Below are 26,257 nucleotides of genomic sequence, written 5' to 3'. Positions count from 1 at the left end.
AGGTGAACTCACAACCGCGGCCGCGGCTGTGGAAGAATCCACAGAAACACTCACCGCCGGCTCAGTGAAGGAATCAGTGAATATGACACTGACAGCCGGTGGAGACGTCGTCACTGTTGGAACAGTTGGCTCAACCGGATGAGCAACTGAACCAACAACTGAAGCAGGAGCAGTCGCCTGGGTCATCGCCTCAGGTAGGTTGACCAAACCTACCGTCATGGGTCCGGAGGTGCTCCTCCCCGCTCCACCCTGGAATGCGGTAGCATCCACGCCTGCACAAAGAAGATATATAAGTATAATGGCGGAAAGTTATGCAGTTATAATAAAAAAAGTATACTTACGGGTCCTTTTGAGCTTGAAGGTGCGAACGGGCGGGGACGAACCCGATGGAGCCGGCCTCTTCGTACCGGTCACCGTCGTTGTCCTGGGCTGCTCGGAGGTGACAGCCATTTCAAACTCCGGAGCAGTGGTCTCAACACCACCCGGGTTCCCCGCCGCCTCTTCACTCTCGGTCTCCGACTCAGACCGGTTCACATGGTCGGTAGTGGAGACTACCTTCGCCTTGCCCTTCCCGCCAGCAGCCTTCTTCTTCCGCGCAAGAAAAGGACCATCTGCGGATTCCTCATCAGAAGACAAGATTAGAGGAATTCCAGCAGAGGTTTCAGCATTCAGAGGGCGAGGGTTAAATAGTCTTTTACCTGGCCGCGTGGCGCTCAGTATTTCGTGGCCTGGCGGGTAGGCCTCCACAAACCGATCCGCAGTCTGCGCAAGGATGGGCAACTCGTTCTCGTTAAGAGCACAAGTACCCAACCGAGCGGGACCGTCAGCTTCCCGCGGATGCAGGAGGGACTGCAAGTCATTTCCCTATGAAATAAAAAGAAAAACAGCTAGAAAAAAACCTTAAATCAACAAAGAAGACGGAGCATACCGTAAGGGATAAAGTTCAAACCGTATTCAAGTACGATGGGAATCTGTGGCGCATCCGCCCCAGCATCCTTCCACACCCTGCTCATACCGAGCATCACCATCCCGGACTCCAGAAAGCGGTAAACCGGAGTCTGGATCCGGGAAATCTTGGAGAACCATTCCGCCTCCTGGTAGTTGGAGGCGTGAAGGCTGGGGAGAGCTCTCCCGTTCTTAAATGTCATCGCTATAGGGACGACACGGGCAGAGTGTAAAATAACTCCCGCTTCCAAGACCGAAGACTGCGCTCGGTAGCGCAGATCTTCAAACCCTTGATCCGGGTGACCAGGGTGTACCAGCCTTGGATGCACCTCCAGGAGTAGAAGGTCATCAGGCGGTCGACGTAGGGATCCACGCCAAGAATGAGGCACACCCACTCAAAATGGCGGATCTTGGCGATCGCCATTGGGTGTACCTCCGTCAGGTGCACACCGTGTCTATCCAGAACACGGTATACAAACTTCGTCAATGGGAACGTAAGATTCCCATAGACGAAGAAGGCGACATATACCCCTATTTTGCCCTTTGGGGCATCGTACACCGTCTGGTGTGGCTCCGGAAACTCAGGCTCTAACGGCTCGAGCATGAACTTCCGGACGATGTACCGGTAAAGCTCGATGGGAAGAGCACACTGGCATTCGCCAGCAGTGCTCTTATCGTCCTTATCGGACGTAGACGTCGGGTTCTCGACATACAAGTCAGACTCCTCGAAGGTAGCTTCTGGATCATGAGTAGACGACATGTTTTGGAGGTAAAGAAGAACGATTTCAGGAGAATGCTCGACAGAAAGTTAGAGTATTCGCCGGAAATCGCTTAGAAGAAGAAGAAAGAAGTGAAAGTGTGAATTACCATGAACCCTCTCCCCCTTTATATACTCATCGCAATGAATGCGATGAATTTAATGCGGAGGAGAGAGAAAAGAGCTGGTGCAATGAAACTATGACACGTGGAAAAAGCAAGCTGGCAACAGCTGTTGACGGGACGCGCGCTGTAAAATCCGCACCCACGCGCCCGAAAAATTGCGCCCACGCGCCTGAAAAAGCGTCTGGAATGACCATATACTGTCACGTCGTCATAACTTCCTGCACGTCCTGAAACTGTCAGAAGAAACAGTCGGACACTAACGTCCCTTCAACAGTCTGGACTGTTCTTATCCTTTCACCAACTCTTCGAATTTCAAGGAAATTCAAAAAGATTCAAAGATTCAAAAATAAGAGGGAATATACCCCCTTACCTTGGTATCAAAGAAACCATAAGACAGGTGCGGGTACAGTGTCAAGGCAAAACCCTTCACATACTTGGCACCTGCAGAGAATTGAAACCAAGAACACCTGGGCAACCAAGTAACTATAAGACAGGTGCGGGTACAGTGTCAAGGCAAAACCCTTCACATACTTAGCACCCGCACGGAATGGACGCCAAGAATACCTTGGAAGTAAGATAACTATAAGACGAGTGCGGGTACAGTGTCAAGGCGAAACCCTTCACATACTTAGCACTCGCAGGGAATTGAAACCAAGAAGGATCTTCTGGGCCATGCTTGCGGAAAGGGAAATAACATCCCCGCATAGCGGGAACGTTGAGAACTAGATTGTTTGAAGCTCCAGGATGGAATTGGTTCTTTAACATAATTGATCACTATGTTTAAAACTACCAAAACCTCGTGGAGAATCTACACAAGTGAAACTCAACGCTTCTGACTTGCGAGGAGGTTACACACCTACCCGCATCATACCCAAAGATCAAGCAGAAAAAGTCAGGAATTTCTGCACGTGACATTAGGGAAACCGCGGGAAGAATCCCCACGGACAACCTTAAAACTAAATCATTTTCAAAACCCCTTGCTTAAGTCCAAAGTTCACCTCACTTATTAACAATTCATGAGAAGAACATTGGACTGGGGGGACTTGAAGAGGTAGGTCCCAGCAGAGCCCAGTTGGACCCGCAAGACTCACCTTGAAGAGGGACGTCTGCGCAAGGACCAACTGGTTCCGCAGGACCCACCATGCTCAGAGAAGACCGTACGCGCAGTACGCCAGCTGTTCCCGCAGGGAAAGCCTCCCAATGGTGAAGTACCCCGCCTGTTCCCGCAGCTGCGGATACAAGCCATCAGGGAAGGCTACCCGCACTAATAGCAAGGCTACACGCACAAGACACTAAATAATTCAGTGTCACCTGAAGGAATGAGCAAGGCGGGAATACTCCCGCCCAAATGAGCCAGTCCGTATGCTTCTGGAAGATCTTTTGTACTATACCTGCCAAGGTATGGACAAAATAGACAAGATCTGACCAAAGCAGCCCATGAACCAATCACAGGGTGACAGCTCACCGAAAACAGTACGAGGAGGAGCACGCTCTAGTACTGTTTGTCACTATTAGCCGCTGCCTACTCACCGACCCTTGTCGTGGCATGCACATAGCCTGCAGTTGGTGGAAAGGGAACAGTACACAGCCGGCGGAAAAGGAATAGTACATAGCCGGCGGAAAGGGAACAGTACACAGCCGGCCTTGTCACTATCAGCCGCTGCCTACCCACCAACCAGCATGACACGTGCGTAGCCCATAGTTGGTAGAACAGGAATATTATACAGCTGGCTGTACCTGCTTGGAAACCTACCTTCGGCTATAAATACTCCAACACCTTGGAACGGTATCATTATCTTGTATCTTATCTTCACTAGCTATTTCTCTCAATATACACTTATATTCAGAGCAATCTAGTCTGATTCTCACGCCGGAGGGTGGTCACAAGGAGGAACCCCCCATTCTCAGTGACGAGCTCACGGTGTCTGTTTTGCAGGTCATCCGAAGAACAATCATCTTTGCCGGACCTAATCCTCGTGGGAAACATTACTTAACCCCCAGATTATCCGTAATCCGCCCGGGGTCACTTAGTGTTTCTTCAGCGTATACCTTGTAACTATCCAAATTATGCCATGGCCAACCAAATAATGGAGCTCCATATTCCCTGAAGAACAAACCATTCTATTTTCTTTTTGGGTATCCATTCAAAGATATAAACTTAAGAAATTATTTGAAACAACTTTTCTTTCTTTGCTATATTCTTTTAAGGCTTCAAAAGTTTCTTTTGGTGTTCTTGGAGCACAAATGAGGCCATATATATACACATAATACACTAGCACCTGCTTAGCATACTGTGTAGTAGGGGGGCCACCGCCTCTACGTATCTATATCTCGAGGAATAAACATATCTAAGTATAGTAGCTAGGGTGTTATGCGAGTTGTGTAGTGGGTTGAACCCAATACGAAAGGGAAATTTGATACAAACCCGAGATGGTGTCAAACATATGAACCCAAACATGACACGTATTATATAATTAGCTTTTTATAAGTACTCTAAAGTTAGAAATTTATAACCAAAAGTACAAATTTATATGAAATAATTATGCTTGAACTACATTCTATTTTATCTTTTAGTGTACGTCATTAAACATTAAACACCTTATTAATTTAAGTCGTGACATAATTAAATCTAGAAAAATGAAGTATAAAACTTAGAAGGCCAACCCGAATATAACCCAACTTGTTTAGCTGAACGTGTTCATATGTTCAATCTCAATATAACCTAAACTAGTTTAGAATAAATCACATATATCCCAAACAGTAGCTTCCCCACATTGTGAAAGGAGAAACTACTTTTAAAACGTTAGGCCGCATCAGCCTGTGCAACCAGTTTGCAACACCATATAATAACAAAATTCAAATAACATTTTTGAACCTTTTTTATTTCACAAATGATTTAATTCACACCTGCAAAATGCCGCTACTAGAAAAAGAGATGTTTTTTTACAACTGAATTCTTAGGAAATTTTTTGGAAAATCCAGTTTCTTACAGTTTTTCAACAAAAAGTTACGTTAAAATAATACATGCTTGAAAATCGTTTTCAATAGTTTTCCAACAGCTTTTCTTACAAAATTGCTACAAAAATATGTGGTTGTAAGCTTCCTAAAACTTTCCTACAAAAACTATTTTGACTTAACATAATTTTTACTAGATAATATTGTAGCAAAGTTGGAGCTTATTTTTTTGTTGGAAATCTGTTGGAACTACTTGTCGTAAGAATTTGTAGGAAATTTTTGTGAGAAAATGATTTGTTTTCTGGTAGTGTGTAAAAAAAAAAGTTCCAATAAATTGGACCATGATTGGTCAGGTGGCGTTACCCATGTTTCTGTATTATATAGTTTTTTAAAGGAAAAAATAGGCAAGGGATCCTCCCACACCACCCTGGATTTTCATACACCATTTTTTGTCCTATACGGCTCGTATAGGGCTATACGGTCATATAGGACCTGATTGTGTCAGAGGTTGTCTGCCATCGTTTATTGTGCTTCGTATAGGCCTATACGACCTTTTTGTCCTATACGGCTCGTATAGGGCTATACGATCATATAGGACCTGATTGTGTCAGAGGTTGTCTGCCATCGTTTATTGTGCTTCGTATAGGCCTATACGGGTCGTATAGGCCTATACGGCCGTATAGACACTTTTTTAAAAAAAATGATGACCATATATACAATACATGTGATTTATACGGGTCGTATTTGGCTCATTTATAGACACTTTTTTTTTAAAATAAAAATGATGACCATATATACAATATATGTGATTTATGCGGGTCGTATTTGGTTCATTTATCTTAACGGGTTTAAATGTTGAGCTCAAGCTTAGCTCCTCAAAAGCTCAAGACTGTCTAGGCATATTTGTTGCTTACATATGATAAAAATTTGAGGTTTTTTAACATCTAGTCAACATACATTAAAATAAAAATGCACCTCAAAATTTGAGGGTTTTTTTAAATCGTTTTCCGGCAGCGATTAAGGTAGTCTGAATGTTTCTGCAAATGTTTTCTATACGGTCGTATAGCCATATACGACCATATAGCTTTTATTTTCTATACGGTCGCGCTATACGACCGTATAGCTTTTATGGTTTTATCTGAATGCAATACGAGACATTTAATGCCTATACGGTCGTATAGGCCTATACGGTCGTATAGACTGCAAAAAGCTGTTTTTTTGTCCCCTTGTCAGGCATGTGTACCCTATACGGCCGTATAGGCCTATACGAGCCGTATAGGCATGTGGAGGTGGTGTGGGAGGATCACATCCCAAAAAATAATATCAAAATAGTGACCACGATTGTTAACAAAACAGACTTAACTCTTTAAAGTTACTAATTAACCAAGGTGTGGCATGTGTTATTTGAAACAATAGATTCAACATGACACTATAAATCCTTGCATGAAGTCGCAAATTCAATCCATTGATTGGAAAATAATCTTTTATTGAAATGTTATTTGTAATATATAAATGTTATTGGTAATATAAAAGCAATTAATATATATATATATAGGATGAGTATCATTACAGAACTGTAAAATTATTTAAGAACTTAAAGTAACCCTTGAAAACTAAAGTTTTTTATGTATGTTAATGTTCTTTGTGATTAGTTTTATCATTTATTATATCTATATCTAAAATTTAAAATTTTAAAAATTAGTTTTTATGCATATCTATGTTTTGTTTGACACCTATGTAAATTTGTTAGTACATAAAATTTACATATATGTAAACTTGTGATTAATATATGTAATAAAAAAAATTATATATAATATGATAAAACTACTCTTAAATAATGTTAATATATAAAAAAAATTAAAAAATTGTTTGGTTGTTAAGGGTTCCTAAGAGTTCTTAACTTTTTAGAGTTCTTAAATGATACCAACCCATGTGCATCAAATTTGGAATTAAAATTTTCTCATTTGGAATTAAAATGTGTATTTTCTTAATTTTCTCCAAAAATTTTGTATATATATTGTAAACATGAAGAATACTTATTATATATATATATATATAGGTTTAGTATTATTACAAAACTCTTAAATTTTATAAGAACTGAAGGAACCATTGAAATATATATATATATACACACACGAATATTATTCATTAAATAAAAATAACTAATAATGAAACGTTATTTGTAAATTAAAAAAAATTGAATAATTAGTGTCTTAATATAAAAATATTATTTGAAAACAAATAAAAAATAAAAAAAACATTTATGTAAAATTAAAACAATTACTATTAAGTGTGTATTTTAAATTGGTTTGCCATATAATTAAAGATAATAACATCAAAAAAACATATTAAGAAATAAAAATTAAAAATTTATTTTTTAATATAAAAATAATTGATACAGTTATAAATATAAACAAAATTATGGAGCATCAAATTTCCACCCGGAGCCATCTTTTTAATTAGAAAAGGTCAAATCATATTCAAGTAAATAAAAAAGTATGGGCCATTCTGTCCAGTTAAAAGGTCAAAAATGCCATTTTGGCAATTTTATCCTTTTTGACCCTTTGAATTAAGGTTGGGAATTTATGACACAATACGTCCTAACATATAGTTAGCGGGTTTGAGTTTGAAACACATAGAATCAAATCAAGAACAAGTCAGGTGGGCAATAAGTGTGTAAACAGATTGAACCTGTATAACTCAAGTATGACAAAGATAACTCATTTCTTTAAGGAAATATATGTAAATGTCTCTTAAAGAAAAATATTAATTAATCGGTTCAACATGTAGACAACCGGTTTTGATAAGCGCTTATCAAACCTAAATGAACCTTTTTACGGATTTTACCACTTGTAATTGTGATAACTTCTATTTTATCGTACAAAATGTGGTGTGCCATCATTCACTAACCAAGTTATATACGTAGCGTGCCGTGCCGTGCCATTAATCATGTGATTGAACTATTTGATTTTGAGGCCATGTCGTGTAACTTATTAAACATGTATATTATGATTTAGCAAGTGACACGACCTGCTTAACGTGACACAACGTGTTGCGAGCCCTAACCGGAACCTTAACCCGAACTGCACCAAATTTGAGGAATAGAAACAAATTAAATGATACATAATAAACAATTTGACCTAGGCATTTCCTGCCTTATATCTCTGGAGCTCTTCCTGTGCACATAAGAGCCTACACACAGAAGAAACCATTTAATAAAATCCATGCTAACTAAAAGTTCAAAAGGTGTTTATGAACTGGTGTCTAGTACCTTCTATGTATATCAGTTATCACAACAAGTAGTTCTTTTTCTTTATCATCAGTTGCCTCTAGCTGCAAATAAAGAATAATATATTAACAAAAACTGTATTCAAGTTTTATCTCTATGGTTCGACCATTTTATGTATCTTTAGCAAATATGATTCATTTTTATTAAGGCGATTTTTTCATGTGTTTATTTGCAAAACCTCTTAAAAATTATCTAAAAATGAGTTTTTACATGTAAACCCGATTTTTTTTACATGTATAACACATGGTTTCCCGGTTCACAACTTTTTTGTGGTTTATGATTTTTTTACATGTAAAACACATGGTATCCCGATTCACAACTTTTTTATGGTTCTTAAACAAACCCGCCCCATATATTTATATATTGCGAGAACAAAAATAACAAACCTAAGTCACTTAGTTTTTTCTATCAGTGGTTTATATTTATATAATCTTTACTTATTACATAGTTTTAGTTTTTTTCTATCAGTGGTTTATATTTATATAATCTTTACTTATTACGTACAAACGTTTGTTATGTAGATAAAAAAACCATAAAATTATTTCTTTATATGTTTTTTTTAATTTTACCCGCACATATGTAGGTTGTGTGTCTACACATGTGTAGGATCTATAAATAAACAAATTTTGTTTATATACTTTTTAGAATGTTATAAAAGATGAATAACTTGCATTTCAACCATTTTGTTACATTTATTATTTTTTTAAAATTGAAAATAAACGATGATTTTTTTTTTGTTCTCGCAAAAATATATCTTTCACATAGAACCCTCCCCTTTGTGTGTACATAGTGGAGGACTCCCAGGAAAACCACTTTTAACGTGAAAACTTGTGAAGACCACTTTTAAACAGTATTTTTTCAGTCGTTTCATATATTATTAGTCTTTGTCAAAACCAACACTTTTAAACAGTAATTTTTTCAATAGTTTGATAGGCTGTTTAATTTTAAAAATAATGTATATATATTTTCATGTGCTTTAATCAGTTTAATAAACAAAGGCAAACAAGCATATTTTTTAACGAACCAACGCCTAAGTGTTTGTGTTCATTCCTTTGTTCCTTCTGGTTAACTTAAGCGAACAAAAACAAACAAGCCATTATCCGTGTACGTTTGGTTCATTTACAACCGTATACGTCTTTAGATAAAATATAATTAATAAGAAAAGAAAACAAAAAGGAGTCAAAACATGTTGAAAGTTGCAGGCAGCTTGTTTTTACAATATACAACCCCCTAAGTAGTCTGCTGTTTGCTCTAGTTTCTGTACTCATGTTTAACAAAATAGTTATTTATATTAAAAAAAATTAAAGTAAGTTTTCAGTTCATCCTACTAAAACCCGCCCGTTTTGACACACCATGTACTTTCGGATTAATGGCCGTAAAGTAATGCATAAAGTTTCTCATATTTGTCAACAAAGACAGTCATCTATTAACTATATGAGAAAAAAAGGAAATGCTACTTACTCCCAAAAACATGTTTTGTATTATTACATCATACCTATGATGCAATGCCAAGAATTATTATGCTACAAGAAGTGGTATTAAGTTGACTAATGATTTATTGCTTCACCTAGGGCCAAAAAATGAAGTGTAGGCGATAGAAAAACAAGCTCAACATAAACTAAAAGATTTTACTTATTTATTTATTTATTATAATTTTTTGTGATCTACTAATCTAGCTATAAACTTGGAAAAGTTGATTGACCAGGACAGATTCATACCGTAAATTTTTCTAGTTTAGCGATGTTGGCTGTTGTGCATTCCACGTCTATGCTGCTATCGGCTGAAGACAAAAATATATATGAGTAGCAATCGTTGCAATGTTGATCAATTTACTTATGAATGGGTTGATTAGGTTATGTTTATCTCTAACCGGTCGATCCAAAAACAAAAAAGTGTCAAACAGGAAAGCCTCCCAACGGGTAATTTTAATATATAAACTTATAAATTATTATAGACAAATAAATTGTTTATACAAAGTTTTCCAAATTTGGACGATAAGTGTTTCAGAGCAACCTAACCCGACCTTTTTCATCCGTGCAACAAAAAAAAAATCTCCTGTTCACCCGTATATGTTTGGCCTGTTACCCAACCCACCCATTAGTGGAACGAAGCGTAATTATAAAGATAGTTATACCCCGATCTGTAGCCTCACCCGTAGAGAGTTGCATTGCAGAACTTGAAATGTCATTCTGTAAGTGGCAATATGTAAACTATTATTATTATTATTATTATTATTACTACTACTATTTTTTTTAAAAAAGTAAAAAAAAAAACAATAAAACTTATTTAACCGCAGATACGCTTCGGAGATGGGTGGTTTGATTTTGTGTTACAGAAGTAGCATCCACTTGAGACAATTGAGGTCCGGGTACATGTTCAATTATTACCTGCACGCAGTATAGAAGAAATAAAAGAAAAATGAAACTATAATAAAAGCAAGACGAAGATAAATGCATCATTTCAACTTCTTTCTAATAAGCTTAGCAATGCTAAGAGCATTCCCGTCAACTTCTCTATCTTTATCTCTATTATTACATTACAAAAATTCTATTTAATCTCACATATATAATTAAATAATATTATTTTTACATCTTTATCATTATCTTCTCTTTTCTTCACTCGCAGTCACAACCACTTTCATATATATTAAAAAATAAAACGAACAGTGTTCCTCTAAATTAACTCAAAATTTACCATTTCTTTAAACTTTTCTCTCTCCTCATTTACAACCACTTACAATCCTTTATAAATTTTTAGAAATTTTTCACACAAAAATTTTAAAAGAGCTCCTGAGAATGCTCTAACCCAAAGTTAATAAATATGGGCTAAACCACGCGTCAAATGGGCCTATTCGAAAATAAGAAAAGTGGGCATTATATGATCCATCTGATTGTTTGCATGTCTTATTCAAACATGATATAATTGCACATTTTGGTAAACAGAATTGAACCTTTTTTGGTTGACCGGTTCTGAAACTATTTTGGTGACAACACATTTTGACCCAAACCAAATTTGAACCCTTTTTTTCTAATCATCCCGTTCCAACCCGAACCTAGTACTAAGGGTAGGTAGTTACAACTATTGTGTTACAAGGAGATGGCAATTTGGCACATCTAAATATAAATGGGTCGATTCAATTAACAAAATGTAGTTGCATATATGTGATGTGTCAAAGGGTCAAACGGGCAGAAAGTCTCAAATTTTATTTTTAACACTTTTCAAATTGTACTTTTTAATGCATAAAATCTCGTAAATTGTTGTACTGAAGAAAATATTATTGAAAAGTATAACTTTTGCCATCGTATTTGACATGCTAAATATTTTTGGAGATACAAAAATTTGAACCAAGTGTTTGGATCAACGCATCCTGATCCGGCCCGTTTTGACCCGTGCCACAAATTACCCTTTTGACTTTTTACCCAACATGTCTGTACATATTGACACCTCTAGTTCCACCAGAAGTGTCTAGGTATAAAATCTCCTAAACCATTGTGCAAAAAACAACTTTTATTGAAGCAAATAAACTTTTGTAATCATACATGACATACTAATCATTCACAAGATGAACTTAAAATGTTGGAAAACAAGTGTTTTGGATCAACCCAACTCCCTCACCACATTTCAACCCGTTCCACAAATTACCCATTTTGACCCCCCCCCCCCCCCCAACACAAGTCCATTATGCCATGGGTCTATGCTCAATACACTTTACCAAAATAAATAAAAGCGTAAATTAAAGTTTTCGTCCTTTATGTATGAGCTAGCTTGCAAATCATGTGCTTTAACTTCAGTTAAGACATAATACGTCTACGAAGTTCATACGTTGTCACACTTTTTGTCATTTCCGCTAAATAGTTTTAACTAACTTTTTATGTTAGTTTTAATATTGACCAGTTTACCTTTGTTTTAAAAGAAACAAACACAAAAAGGTTAGCTCATTAGTTAAAGAACGAAAAATGTAGCTTATAAACTTTAACGCCTTGTTCTTGAGTTTTTTAACCAAGGAAAGAAAAGGAAATGAGAGGGAAGGATAAGAAAGGGAAGGGAAGGGAAGGAATTTTTTTTTAATTAGCGCCTTGTTTTTGAGTTGGAAGGAAATTAGAGGAAAGGAAAGGATAACTATGTTAAAAAATAGTTATCCTTAGTAATCATCCCATTTTTGGGAGGATAACTTATTAGGAAAATACATTAATTTAATCCATCCTAACTCCTCCTACTCCTTTCCTTTCCATCCTAAAAAAAACTCAAAAACACCCATTTTTTAACTATCCTTAGTTAAGCCACTTTTGTACTTTTTGAAGTTAACGACACGAGCTGCAAGTACATAAAGGATGAAAATTCTAATTTCATTTACGCTTTTAGACGAATAAGCAAGCAGGGTATACTAGTACCTGCATGTTCGGGTTCTTTGGCGGTGGAGTGGATGAAGCTGCCTACAAAAAAAAGTAATATTCGGTAATTACAAACTAAATGTACATGGCGATTTTGAAAAAACTTACCTTGTCTGTTTCAGGATCCTCAGAAGTAACTTTAAAACGCCCTTTCTGTTGAATAACTTGGCACTTTGATTTCTCATCTTGCTCATCACTACTTACTGTTGCACCAATATTGCAATTTTCATTATGGGAAGAACAGTTGTGCAAACTCGGCTCTCCATTGGTAGAACTCTCAAATTTGCCTCTGAAAATTTAAGGTCTAATTGAAGAAGATAATATAATATAAATATATAATAGATATAAAAGTTTCAAGATATGCAAATATGTATAATAGAACTTCATATATACAAAACATATATAGCATGGTATTATGGTAAAGCATAAAATGGTGTATTAAACTGAAGTTAACATACACAGAGGATGTTGCAGTAGAGTTGACAACTGGAGCAGATCCTGCCTGCAATAAGTTCAAAATTAGTTATTGTATTATTATTATTATTATTATTATTATTATCATTATTATTATTATTAAAACAAATATATATAATATATATATATATGTATATGAAAGCTATTAGCATACCAAATCTGTAGCATTGAAGGAAGCCGAGTTCCCAAACTGATCTTTGTCAGCTATACATTCTTCATCCGGAATCTTGTTACACAAACGAAATTGCATTATTGACAAACTCAAATTAATTAGAATGGTTATTTCAGTTTTTTTTTTTAAGTTAAACAACAGATAGTGAATAGTTTCATTGATATATAAGAACATAACTTTTAGGAAATTAGTATAAAGCACAATACCAAGGAAGCCTGAGCTTTCAAATCATCAATGTCAAAGTCCCAACTGCTAATCCCTCGTTTGTATTCGTTCTAGAAACAAGTTAATTTACAAAACATCATTAGGGGAGTAGAAACTAATAATCACAAAACCACATCAAACAGCCCTTAAAAAACTAGACGCGTAATATGTTTATCGCAAAAAGTATCCGTCTGTATTCATTTGTGTTTGTTTGTATTCGTTTGTGTCCATTTGTGTATGTTCAAAAAGTTAATGAACGCACACGAACAACTTCATTTCCTTAAAGAACGAACAGAAACATGAAATTTTAATCGGTTATGTGTTCGTGAACCGTTTGTTTACAGCCCTAACCATACCTGTGACATTTCTTCCTTCTGTCCATCGGGTATTTTCTTTTGCACAAGCATATATTCTTCCTTTTTCTATCATACCAATGGGATCAATTATAGTGAAGATAAAAATAACATATATAGATTACATAAACTCATAATGATCCCAATCATCAATTCTCAACTTTAGTGAGGTTCAATGATGATAATAACAACAATAATAATGACAGTTAGAATTAAGGAACCTTCAATGCCTCAAGGCGATCACCAAGTGATGGCATGCCTTCCAAAAGCTTACGCGCAATAAACTCATTGGATCTAGCTTGTTTGAAAAAAGAATGCTTAAGTAGCTTCTTTGAAGTAGGACGTTTCGAAGGATCTTTAACCAAACAACTTGCAATCATCTGCTTAAAAGACTTTGAACATATAGCAAACAACACAGATATCAGGCAATATGATCGATCATTAAGTGGTAAATTAATAAATTACAATTAGCCTATTAGATTACCTTAGAAAACTTCTTGTCCCTCTCATAGTCAAGACCAGGAGGTGCGTTTTGCAACGTCATTAACAAAACCTACCATTTCAAAAGTCATTGAAGGTTTCGAAAATTTGACAAACTTACCAAATTTAAAATTCATAAAATAGGCTAATAGCTCAGTCAGAAATTAATCAACTTTCTCTAAAAAATTATCTCTGTTTCAAATATAACTGAAAGATGGATATGCACCTTCATTGGAGGATATTTAGAGAAAGGAGCATGACCATGAGCAAGCTCCAGAGCTGTTATGCCAAAAGACCAAATATCAGCCCTGCAAAAGTTGTTAACGGATATATATTAAAGTTTGCACTATTTTGGCCTTGTTAAATTGATGAAATATAAAGAAAATAACTAACTTGAAATCATATCCATGCAGTTGTTCCATAACCTCAGGCGCCATCCTATAAAAATGTAAGACCGGGATAAGTATAAATCCAGATGAAGGCATATACACGGTCGCCCATTATTAATTAAAATCTGTTTGTATATAGTATTTATGCAAGTATAAAAGAAATTATATACCAGCACGGTGTTCCAACAAATGTATTCCTCGTGCGCCGTCTATCACCAGAATTAAACAGGCAAGCAGAAACACCAAGATCTCCCAGCTTGATTGAACCTCGCTCACAGATGAGAATATTTCCAGCCTATTAAACCGGCAAAAAAAGCACATGAAAACTCGGGTTAATTAAACCTCAACACAAAGCTGTAGAAGTAGTTTCAAATCAATAAATTAAATAGCATTGCGATGCACATGAGAAAACAAATAGGCTTGCAACCTTTAACCGATCGTCTTTGACAAATAATGGATGAAAGGTTGATCCAAGAATTTATGGACTCTTAAGACACTTGGATTTAAATAGAAAAAAGAAACTCACTTTTACATCTCGATGAATGATACCATGGTCATGAAGATACACGAGTGCCTTTAATACCTCGCGTAGTATAGTTGCAATAACAAGTTCCTCAAAACCCTCAGGATGTGCAGACTTCAAAATATGGAGGCAAGAACCACCAGGCATATAAGGCATGACAAACCATACATCATGGTCATTTACAAACGAACAATGTGATTTGAGAACATTTGAATGATCAACCAGGAACATTGTTTGAGCTTCGCGTGATATATTGTTCTGATAACATATATAGTAATAAATGAGCAATGATATATAATGTTTATCAATCAAGCATACTACAAAGTCATAAGCCAATCTAGCTAATATAACTCATGGAATACTTTAATCTGAAAGTGAATAGATACTTAATTCAGAAAGCTATCCAAGTTTGATTGAAAATGAAACCTATAGCAACGAATTATGGCGTTTCATGACTCATTTACCAGAGTTTTTTTCTTAATCTTTAATCATTGATCATAAAATAAGGACATATATAACTTCATTGAGCAGATATTAATTTGATTGTCAACATGAAAATCATTCTACAAAGATCAAAGTATTCTCTCATTTTACAAATTTTATGTCAGTATAGTCAAAAGGCCAAATGTATAACTTCTTTCAGCTTACCTCAACCAGATGAAAGAAAACTAAGTAGCAACTACCAAATGAATCAAGTAAAACTTACAATCTATAGTTCTATCAAATAAGGGTGATGCTAAAGAGACGCCACCCTCAAATATGTACACTAGTGTGACTATTACATCACATGAGCTGTATTATGTCAAATCAAGTCTACACCAGGGCCATGTCACATCATACAAGTCGTATGATTGACCGAAAATGGTCATACATGTTGTACACGTGTCAATAGGAGTTAATTTGGTTTGAAATGATTGGCTGTGCGAAATGCTCCACATCATACAAGCCGTATGATTTGACAAACACCACCCAATAATGGAGACTACTATATGCACACCATGGGGCTTAGTCGTATTCTGTCAACGGTTTGCATCGTCACATCAATCATTTTTGTGTCAATCTACATAATACTACACTTATATGATCCTACTCATATACTCTATCCTGTATGACCATTTTTCCCATGTCATACAACCACACGGCCGTATGAATCATTTAGTGGTGTGTGGATAGTGTGTCCGGGCTTAGCATCAATAAGAAACCAACTGAATTTACCAAATCGATGCTGCCACGTTCAAAATCAAGAACTTTAATAGCAACAATGTCATTGTTCTGGATGCACTTTGCTCGAAAAACCGAGGCGCTGACACCTTGTCCTACCTCCTCATACAGCTCATAATACTGTGCTCCCACTGGATACTTCTTCTTCTCCATTTGCTCCAATCTCAAATCAAATAACAAATTTATAAACAAACTCTATTGAACATCAAACACCACGCAGATCCGGCCCTCAGGACAACGTCGAATCCAAATCCTACGATAATTTTTCTTCATAAACACAAAACACCGATTAGGTTTAATTATCATGAAACTAAGAGATCATATTTTACGTAGCTTAAAGGAAAGACTCACAGGAATTGATTTTCTGTTCATGATTGTGAGTTGATAACGGCAAAATCAATCAAACGATCGTGTTTTGTAACGGCAAATGATGATGATGATGATGTTGACGGTAATGGATGAACGGAGGAGAGATTGAGAGAGAGAGAAACGAATGCATGATGATGTCCCGCCACATGTTATATGATAAGACAAGAGGTAGGGTGTAACCCATGGGCTCGAGCTCGGTTGATTTTGACTTACGAGAGCTTGAGTTTGTCTTGTTTCGATTTTTTTTTTCAAATTTTCAACTTGGTTTGTTAATATTTATTAATTAATTAATATACGTTTTTGTTTTTAGTTGTGTTTTGAGGAAATTTAAAAACGATCTTAGGCTAGTCTTGGGTCGAGCTCTTGTGCGATGATTTAAATGAGCCAAAGTTTGTCTCAAGCCTGGATTTGCAATGTGAAATTAAACTATAGAAGTGAAAAGAGTTGAAACTTAAAAATCCATAAGATTTGTTAAGGTTCAACGAGTCTAAAGTTTGTTGTACAAGACTCGAGCTCGGGTTCAATAACCAAATGAGCTTTATTGAAGATCTCGATCTTTTTTATTTATTTGATCTCAAGTAGCTCGTGAGTGGATCGGCTCGTTGTACCCCTAAGAAAAAAAATACTTAATTCATATAGTATTTTGTAATTTTTATGAATCTTTTTTTTTTCTTTATATTTTGGTTTTATTCTATTTTTCAAGGAACTTGTTTGCTTTCTTTTTAGTTTATATATATATATATAGGGTTGGTATCATTTAAGAACTCTAAAAAAGTTAAGAAATATTATGAACTCTAAACAATCAAACATTTTTTTAATTTTTTTATATACTAACATTATTTAAGAGTAGTTTTATCATATTTTATATAAAAAATTTTGATTACATATATAAATCACAAGTTTACATATGTGTAAAATTTATTTATTAACAAATTTACATAGGTGTAAAATAAAACATAGATATGTATAAAAACTAATTTTCAAAACTGTAATTATAAATATAGATATACAAAATGATGAAACTACACTCAAATAACATTAACATACAAAAATTTTTATAAAAAACACTAGTTTTCAATGGTTCATTCAAGTTCTTAAATAATTTAAGGGTTCTGTAATGATACTCATCCTATATATATATATATATATATATATAACTAATTTTAGGCTTGCATTGATATGTTTGAAACCGAATAATGAAAATCTCCTATATATGTTTTTTGTACACTTGTAATATTTTGATATTTGATTACAAGATTTGTAATTTCAATATGTTTTAAATGTACCTGTGTATTATTTAGTTGTCGTCCATTTATTCAGAATATATATATACAGTCTCTCAATGTAAATGTATGATATTTATAAGTTTTTATTTTGTTTTTTTGTCATTCATGTCATATAGTTGTTGTTTTTAAATAAGATGCAGATGTATTAAGCTAAAAGTGTATGATGCTTTTTTTTAAAAAAAATTGTTTGCTATTTCTTAATAAAATTAAAAGAAGGCAAGGATAGAATAGATTGCAAAGAAAAAAATTGTCACCATAAACATATACATGCATGCATACAAAATTTAAACCATTATTTGATATTCATTTTATTAATGTGCTTGAATTGATAGGTTTGATTCGGATAAGGAGCACCTCGTGTGTTTTTGTACACTTTAATATTTTGTAATCTTAATAACATATAGTTTAAATGTAATTGTGTACGTATTAATTAGTTGTTGTACGTACATATGTATTAAAAACATTAATTTTCTAAACAATAAATAAATTTGTTTACAGGTGGTGGAGCAGTTGGAAATGAGGCAATTGATCTTGGAGGATTAAAGGTTCATGAAGCTTTGTACTTCAAGAATATATGGGAAACACACAGTGGTGGTCCAAAGGGTCTTGGTGCTACATTTTATGAACCAACTTCCATCCCAACCAGCTTCAGTTTGATCGGTCACTATTGCAAACCCAACTCTATGCCCATGGTTTCAGCGGTTCCAGTAGCCAAAGACACCACAGGTGACCCATCACATGGTGCACTAAAGAGTCCCATTGACTATACTCTTTTTGGGACTAGTAAGGGTTACCTTTGGCTCCCAATCGCACCCTACGGTTATAAAGCCATTGGTCACATTGTCATGACTTCCCTTGAAAAGCCCTCACTCGACAAGGTTAGGTGTGTTAGATCCGACTTCACGGAGTTAACCATGGTGGACAAATGGATATGGGGGCATAATTAGATGGGGATGAGTTCTAGTATGGTTAATTTTCAAACTACAAACCCGAAAACTAGAGGTCGAAGCGTCCCAACAGGTATGTTTTTGGCACGAAATAGCTGGAGTACACACGAGTTACCGTGTTTAAAGATGGTCAAGAATGATGTTTATTATGCTATATATGCCTAATCCCTCACAAATCAGAACAGTGATCAATGCTTATGCTCCATGGGTTTATTTCCATCCTGATGAGGAGTACTTTCCATCTTCGGTTTCGTGGTTCTTTGAAAGCGGGGCTGAGCTACACCGACATGGTCAACCTCCACGTGCTGTGATCAACAATGGCGATAACCTTCCGTATCGATGGTACAGCGGATGATGCATGTCTAGACATACCATCTGGTCAACCTTCCTATGAAAGGGTACGAAAGGGGTGTCTTCGTCGGGTGCTGTTGCTTACATACATGTGAAACCCGCACAAGGGGGTACATTTACCGATCTTGCCATATGGTTGTATTACCCTACTCCATCTTCTCGTATCCATTATATGGTTTTAAAGCATTTTAGATTTGAAAAGTCGAGTTCGTCGGTTTTAACGAAACAACACTTTTAAAATTGTAAACGGGCCCTTTTCTAAATCCGCTTACCCTTAAACATTTTGTAACTTATTTATAGCCATTTTAACTCAAAAGTTTTTGTTCTAAATGTATATTCTTGAATTTTCAGGGTTTAAGAATTAATCGGTTTTTCTTTTGTTCCAAAAATGCCCTTAGCCACATTTAATGATTCAAGTCCGGTTTTTAACCACAAAACAGTTTTGGATATGTTGTAATACTTATTAATGACTTACAAAAAGTTTCATATTGGTATGAGGGTGCTCGGACCCCAAACAAGGGCCTCGGTTCTGTTTCATTTCCAACATAGTTGTTCTAACATTTCATAGCCCGGTTTCGGCCCGTTTGGTAAGTAATTATATCCATCAAAACACATCATGATATTATTATATATTATATATTATATACTATAGATAATTATTGAGATGTCGGTGCCACGATACCCTTTTAGTACCATTTGTATGACCTTTTATACAATTAATTTCTATGTATAAACAAATTCATGGTTTGTTTGGAAGGCTGAGACTGTATTGCTAACTCTTTGAAAGGCTTTGTGCGTGAGTTCTAGTCCCCTTGCCATTAGTGTTTTTTTTTTCCCTTTTTTCTTGCCATTAGTGTTTTTTTTTCCTTTTTTCTTTTATGAGCTATTTCTAAGTGTTGTTTAATTGTTATCGTAAGATAGTCCACCGGGCTGGGCCAATTATATTAACGATTATTTTTTCCTTAATCGAGTCCCTTGGCTACAAGTTCTTTTAGTCGTTCTCGTATGTATATTTTTATTATCTATTTAGGTTTAGTTCCATACTTGTAATGAACCTAACTAATACTTCGTGTTAACTCGCCGACACAACGTCCGTGTATTAAATATGACAACTTGACTAAATTAGTTTTTGAGTTTAGTTTCAGTACTGTAACAAACGTAGCCAATACCGCTCGAATTCGCATCAACTCAGCGCTGCAATGTCCATCTTTTACCGACCGAATATGGTCGTTTTAAATATGTTTTTTTATCATAGGCTATATGAGTTTCAATACGGGTGTCTATTAATATTTAGGGTTGTAGGGTTTAATGCATAAATCCGTCAGAAGCATGTGCATCAATTGTTTACAATTTTTGTTGTTTTCTTTTGTTTTAATTCCGGCACCGTAATCGAAACCGATTGAAGTCGAGTAATACGCCGCCGCAACGCCCAAATTTACCGACGAATAAACGTTTTTTTTTCCGTGACGTTTTTTTGTATTATAAGTTATATGAGTTTTTCTTTTGTTTTAATCCAGTACTATAATGAATGTAATCAAAACCGACCCGACTCCCCGCTGCAACACCTATATTTTATTGACCGAATGCATCATCGCATCGCGACGGGTGCATAATTATTTAAAACTAATATTGAGTTTGGGTAATTTACAGACAAAAAATGAAAAAAATCCTCATGGTTTCTTTTGCTGACCTTGATAACCTACAGACGTAATTACTAAAATTAAATTTAATTCAATATTAAATAATTATATTATTAACTAATATTTCAAAACACACAAGTCTCTTACTTCTTGGTCTTCATAAAACTCATTTTCTTTTCCTTTCAACCGGTGTGATCTCCTACGAATACAAATTAAATATTAAATAATTATATTAAATAATAATATGATTTAATAATAATACTACTACTTATTATTATTATTAATTGTTTTATAACAAGCCTACTAACAAGAAGATGAGAAGATAATTAGGGAGAGAATAAGTTTATATTATTAATTGGTGTGTCATATAATGAAATACCAATAAGTATTTATATGGGAAGGAAAAATTAAGGAACAAGCCAATCTATATTTAGTAGATGATAATCAAATAATAAAGACAATAATATCTATATTCATAATATTATTATTCACCTACTCGTTCTTATTCATGCAAAACTTAATTTTGTGTTTGCCTGTTAACTCTGTGTGATCACAAGGTTTGATGGGTTTACCGATACAAATCATCGTTAGATTAAATTCTGATTTTTTTTTTTTTTTTTTTTGTAAAAAGAACCAATTTTATCTTTCTCTTCAATAAGTCCGTGAAGGGTTGCTTTTTCCTGTGTAAGCATGTTATACAGTTCAACCTCAGTGACGTCATCAACTTCATCGTTTGCAAGAACATTTCCCATCTGTGTTCTTTCATACGACGTCATCCAATTCTTGAACTTACACCCGTTCTTGGCTCTTCTACTACACGAATCTGGTGAAGTGTCCGCCCAATAACCTTTATCGATTCATTACACTGATTAATTCTGACCCTCAACCGCTGTAGCGAGATCAACATTAATTCCTGTTCCATTATCTCCTGTAAACTATGTGAGATAAAATTCATATAGTACTTTGTAATTTTTATGCATCTTTTTTTTTAATTCTTTTTTATGTTATATGATAAAACTAATTTTAGAGCTTGTGTAACACACGAAATTATCTAATAAATTCCAAATAAAATAATACATAATGTATATGAAAAAATGTATTACATCTATGCGTGTATCAATACTATGTGTACATAAATATACTTTGTTTAAATCTCAAAATGATTTTTTTAAATGAACTTAATAAAAAAGTAATAATGCACATGCAAAAACATACATGAGAACGTTTCATCTATTAGAAAATTCATTATCAATATCATATATGTATAATTGAAAGAATTTTGATTATGAACCAATTTCAAAGAATATTTCTCAGACAATAATAGTTTTGGAGAAAAAACTATTATATGTGTGAACCCTCGGGTGGGCAAAAGTGAAATTGCACTAATTTTGACGTTATTTTACTAATCTCGTGAAAATAACGTTAAAAGTGACGGACGGTTAATCAGGCATCATGTAGTGGCGTTGATAGCTGAAAGATAAGGGTACATGCACCGATCAGCTGGTGTCCCGATGATTGAGTGCTATGTGCCTTATGTCCAAGGCTTGATGCAAAACTACTATCGAGCCGGGGGTCTCACCGGAAGCAGCCTCTCTATCCCTATGGGGTAGAGGTAAGGCTGCCTACATCTTACCCTCCTCAGACCCTACCATAGCTTTGCTATTGGTGGGATATACTGAGTACGATGATGATGATGATGATGAATAATAGTTTTGGAGAAATTTCATTATCAGTATCATCTATTAGATTTTTCTTTTGCTTAAAAAAATGCCCTTAGACACATTTACGCTCTGTTCCCGAGTTTCATTTAAGAAGAGAAAAGAAAGGAAATGGAATTTGGAGATAAAAGAAACGAAACGAAAGGAAAATGGGTGATTCTATTTGGTGTTCCAGAGTTTATGAAAATGAAATGAAAGGAAATAAAATTTAACATTTTACATGTTCCCGAGTCAGGAGGAAAAGAAAAGAAAGTTATGATTTTACTAATATACCCTTGTTAGAAATAAAATAAAATTCACATGTGATAACATTCCAAAAGCATTTCACGGATATATAAAGCAATCCTTATCAAGATTTTTAACATTATAATATCAACCGACACCGTATCATTTTCAATAATAACATAACTGGCTAAGAAAGTCAACCAATTTCACTTGTAACAAAATTGGAGTAAGAAAGTCAACTTAAATACCATTTTATGCATTCCAACTGGTTGTATTTGAGAGTGTTAACAACTAAACTCTCCTTATCTTTTTATTATTCTACTCGCTCTTGTTTTACTCAAGCTCGATATGAAGAGAGTCTTCGATTCTAACTTATATCTTAAATTCTTTTTTTTAATTCAATTATTGTTTATACGTTCCAACAAAAGTCATTCCATCCGTAACAATTAACAATTTTACTGATGGATATAATCATAGATGGTGCAGAATTAGTAGCAAAATTGTATATGCTGATTAAAGAATTACAGTATATGGGCAAACATGTACAATTGTTTGAATATGAGTTACCTATGATTGTCTTCTCCTAAGCAGAATTGCAGAAACCAGAAGAATGATGAAATCAAGTTGGGAGAGATGATGAAGGTAGTTGCTGAAGACATGGCGGGTAGTGGGAGATATTCCCGCCATGATGTTGACAAGGGCAAACATGGAATTGAATTTTTAACGTGATTTTATGTCTTTATTTCTCTTCAAATCACTCCAAATTGGGAAGAAACATATAAAGACTAAAAACCCATGTGTTTCTCTTCTCCTCTCTTCCTTTCTTTCCTAAAAATAATCTCTGGAACACCAATTTTTTTCTTTTCACTCCAAATCATCTCTCTTCTCTCCTAAACTACAACTCTGGAAGACAGTGTTAATGATTCAAATCCGGGTTTTCACACAAAAAAAAAAAAGTTTTGGACAAGTTGTAATACTTATGACTTACTAAAAGTTTTATATTGGTATGAGGGTGCTCAGAACCCAAACATGGGTCTTGATTCAGTGAGGCCCGTGTTTGTTTTGCTCTTAGCCTTCCTCATCAGGCTAATTATTAATTACTGCTATTCTTTGCACACGTTTGATTCCTGCTTTTCTTTTCACACGTTTGACTTCCTACGAAAATAACCCAACGACATCATTAAATTAAATTATATATTAAGTAACTATATTATTAAATAATAATAATAATAATAGTAAAATATTGATGATTTAATAATTAATTTAACTGATTATTAATGTTAATAATATTATTATTTTTAATAATTTTAAATATATATTCATTTACATGCACTAATAATAATAGTAAAATATTGATGATTTAATAATTAATCAAGTTTGAACCAAAATATATACCCATCATAAGATTTTTCTTTACAACATTGACACATTTACTCAATTCACACATATACATACATTTAAAACATATATTCATTTTGACGTAATCATGTCTTAAATTTTTTCAGTTCAGTCATGAGACACTCTTAACCATAACCATAACTAATTAATCAAATAACTAAAACTGCTCGGTCTAATAGTTCTTCAGTTATCAGTTAATTTAAGTTGACGAGTAGATGGACTAACCCGAAAAACAAAAGGTGCGGGTCGTTCCTCTTTACATAATAATAATAATAATAATAATAATAATGGTAGAGCACTCACTTTACAAGTGAGAGGTAGGGGGATCAAACCTCTCTACGACCAACTTATATGGGAGATATTAGGGATGACCCTGGCTTGCCAGGGTTCGAGTCATGATCTCACCCGGTTTTACTGGCTCCTCGCGTCGTGCTGTTTGGCGGGCGTGGGGGTCGGGTTTTATCCGGTAAATCCCTCAATAGGTGGACCGCTAGGGGCTCCGTCCGTCCGGAGTAGTGGCCGGCTCGGGCTATCTTTAGCCAATGGGGGCCGCGTACGAGGTACCCGGCGTTACTTAGTTGGCGTTCAAAAATAATAATAATAATAATAATAATATCCATGTATAAAATAATAATCTCCCACTCATTCATTGACGCGCACACAGAGAAAGAAAGAGATATCTTGATCCGTTGTCTTCGGCGCCATTTTCTTCTCCATTCCGGTACGGTCCTTCCTTCACATATTCTTCTTCTTATCTTCTACATTACTCTACTTGTGTTGTGTAGATCTGTGTTCTCTCTCGTTGATTTCATCTGATATTTTTAACCAATCAGATCTCAAATACCTCATTCAGACTCATCTCATTTTGCGATTCCATGAATGATTAGTTGATGATTGTTTAGATTTATGTGTTTATATTTGATTGATTGATTGATCTATAGACGTTGATTTTTAACCTAATTAGATCTATAGGCATTACGATACCAATTGGTGAACTTTGATTCACTTTACCAGTATTTAGGATTAGGAGTTGGATTATTTTTATGCTTACATATTCCATTACTAAATGAACTTGTGGCTCACGGTTTAGAGAATGATTTTCCGCGATATAGCCTTCACAATTAGGTTTTAATCACTTAAAGTTAAGAGGATTAAGTGTGATTTTGTGGTAAGTTTTTTAGGTATTTGATGAGAAGGAATGGAATTGAGAAAGGAGTGTGATTATTATTATTATTATTATTATTATTATTATTATTATGAAGGGAGACTTAAGAACAAGAAAGTGTATGGATTGATGTAACTTGTAAGTAAGCTTTGTTATTTGTTGATCTTTGCTTCATTAATATGTTTGCATATATAAGTATATGATGGTACACAAACATGTTCCTTTACAATGATGTTTAAGTGTAACGTCTTTACCTTGTTAAAAGTTATCATATTATTGTTAACTATCCACATCGAGCTAGTCGAGATCAATGTACTTTCTAGCTATAAATCCCATCTACTTTCACTTGTTTCAGAGTAGGCATGTGTTTTTAGGTTCAATATTGTTTCTTGTCTAGTTGCATTCTTGTTACCCTTACTTAATTACAACTTATTAATTGCTTTATATTTTATCATTATGTTAAAATTCAAAAATGACCTTAATCGGAGGCTTTGTGTTAAAGCGTAAACCTTCATTTATACAAACTTCTTTCAGTCTCCATTTATCTTATTGGGCTGGTAGATTGGACGGGTTGAGTAACAGGCCAAAATGGTTTTCGATTGAAACAAGTAAATTTTAATTTTTTAAGTACTTGTAATATGCACAATGTTCTTAATTTTGTATAAATAATGTTTATTTTGATTACGGAAACACATTGCTTTATTAAATATTAAATCTTTATATAAAAACAATTTAGGAGGTTGCATCATCGTGTGCACTTATAATAGACTTCGGGTGACTTTCAACTCATTCGACCCATTCGCTTTTAGCTAGGTTTAACCCGTTGTCACTTTGACCCGTTTGAGAATCTTGATAATACATAGTGGTGTAAACGAGCTGA

General features: G+C 34.8%; 1 protein-coding gene and 1 long non-coding RNA gene across 2 annotated transcripts; both read right to left on the bottom strand.

The window, feature by feature from the left end:
- Nucleotides 1-7,870: 7,870 nt before the first annotated feature.
- Nucleotides 7,871-10,258, bottom strand: LOC143581312 (uncharacterized). Its single transcript, XR_013143803.1, has 4 exons — nucleotides 10,206-10,258; nucleotides 9,790-9,851; nucleotides 8,054-8,115; nucleotides 7,871-7,974 (listed from the first exon to the last, which is right to left on the bottom strand). It is a non-coding gene; the product is annotated as an uncharacterized LOC143581312 (long non-coding RNA).
- Nucleotides 10,259-12,367: 2,109 nt separating this feature from the next.
- Nucleotides 12,368-14,282, bottom strand: LOC143581301 (uncharacterized). The gene is made up of 8 exons (XM_077064128.1): nucleotides 14,150-14,282; nucleotides 13,887-14,057; nucleotides 13,669-13,734; nucleotides 13,315-13,383; nucleotides 13,091-13,162; nucleotides 12,921-12,964; nucleotides 12,571-12,751; nucleotides 12,368-12,504 (listed from the first exon to the last, which is right to left on the bottom strand). The coding sequence occupies exons 1-8, from the start codon at nucleotides 14,207-14,209 to the stop codon at nucleotides 12,430-12,432; spliced, it is 738 nt and encodes a 245-aa protein (XP_076920243.1). The 5' UTR covers nucleotides 14,210-14,282; the 3' UTR covers nucleotides 12,368-12,429.
- Between the last annotated feature and the right edge of the window lie 11,975 nt (nucleotides 14,283-26,257).

This window comes from Bidens hawaiensis, unplaced genomic scaffold, assembly GCF_021521415.1.
Source record: "Bidens hawaiensis isolate Kalapana, Puna unplaced genomic scaffold, B.hawaiensis_p1.1 tig00001511_1, whole genome shotgun sequence".
In the NCBI taxonomy this organism is placed as follows: Eukaryota; Viridiplantae; Streptophyta; class Magnoliopsida; order Asterales; family Asteraceae; genus Bidens; species Bidens hawaiensis.
Note: the sequence above shows the minus strand (reverse complement) of the source record. Positions and strands in the feature narration are given on the sequence as shown.

Bases quoted from the DNA above. Each gene is read 5' to 3' on its own strand.
- LOC143581301 (XM_077064128.1), bottom strand. From the start codon at position 14,209: ATGACGTTGCAAAACGCACCTCCTGGTCTTGACTATGAGAGGGACAAG. The intron at 13,384-13,668 runs GTATGGTTAGGG...ACTTGTTTCTAG, and splicing joins AGAAGGAAGAAATGTCACAG to AACGAATACAAACGAGGGAT. The intron at 12,752-12,920 runs GTATGTTAACTT...TTAAATTTTCAG, and splicing joins TCTACTGCAACATCCTCTGT to AGGCAAATTTGAGAGTTCTA.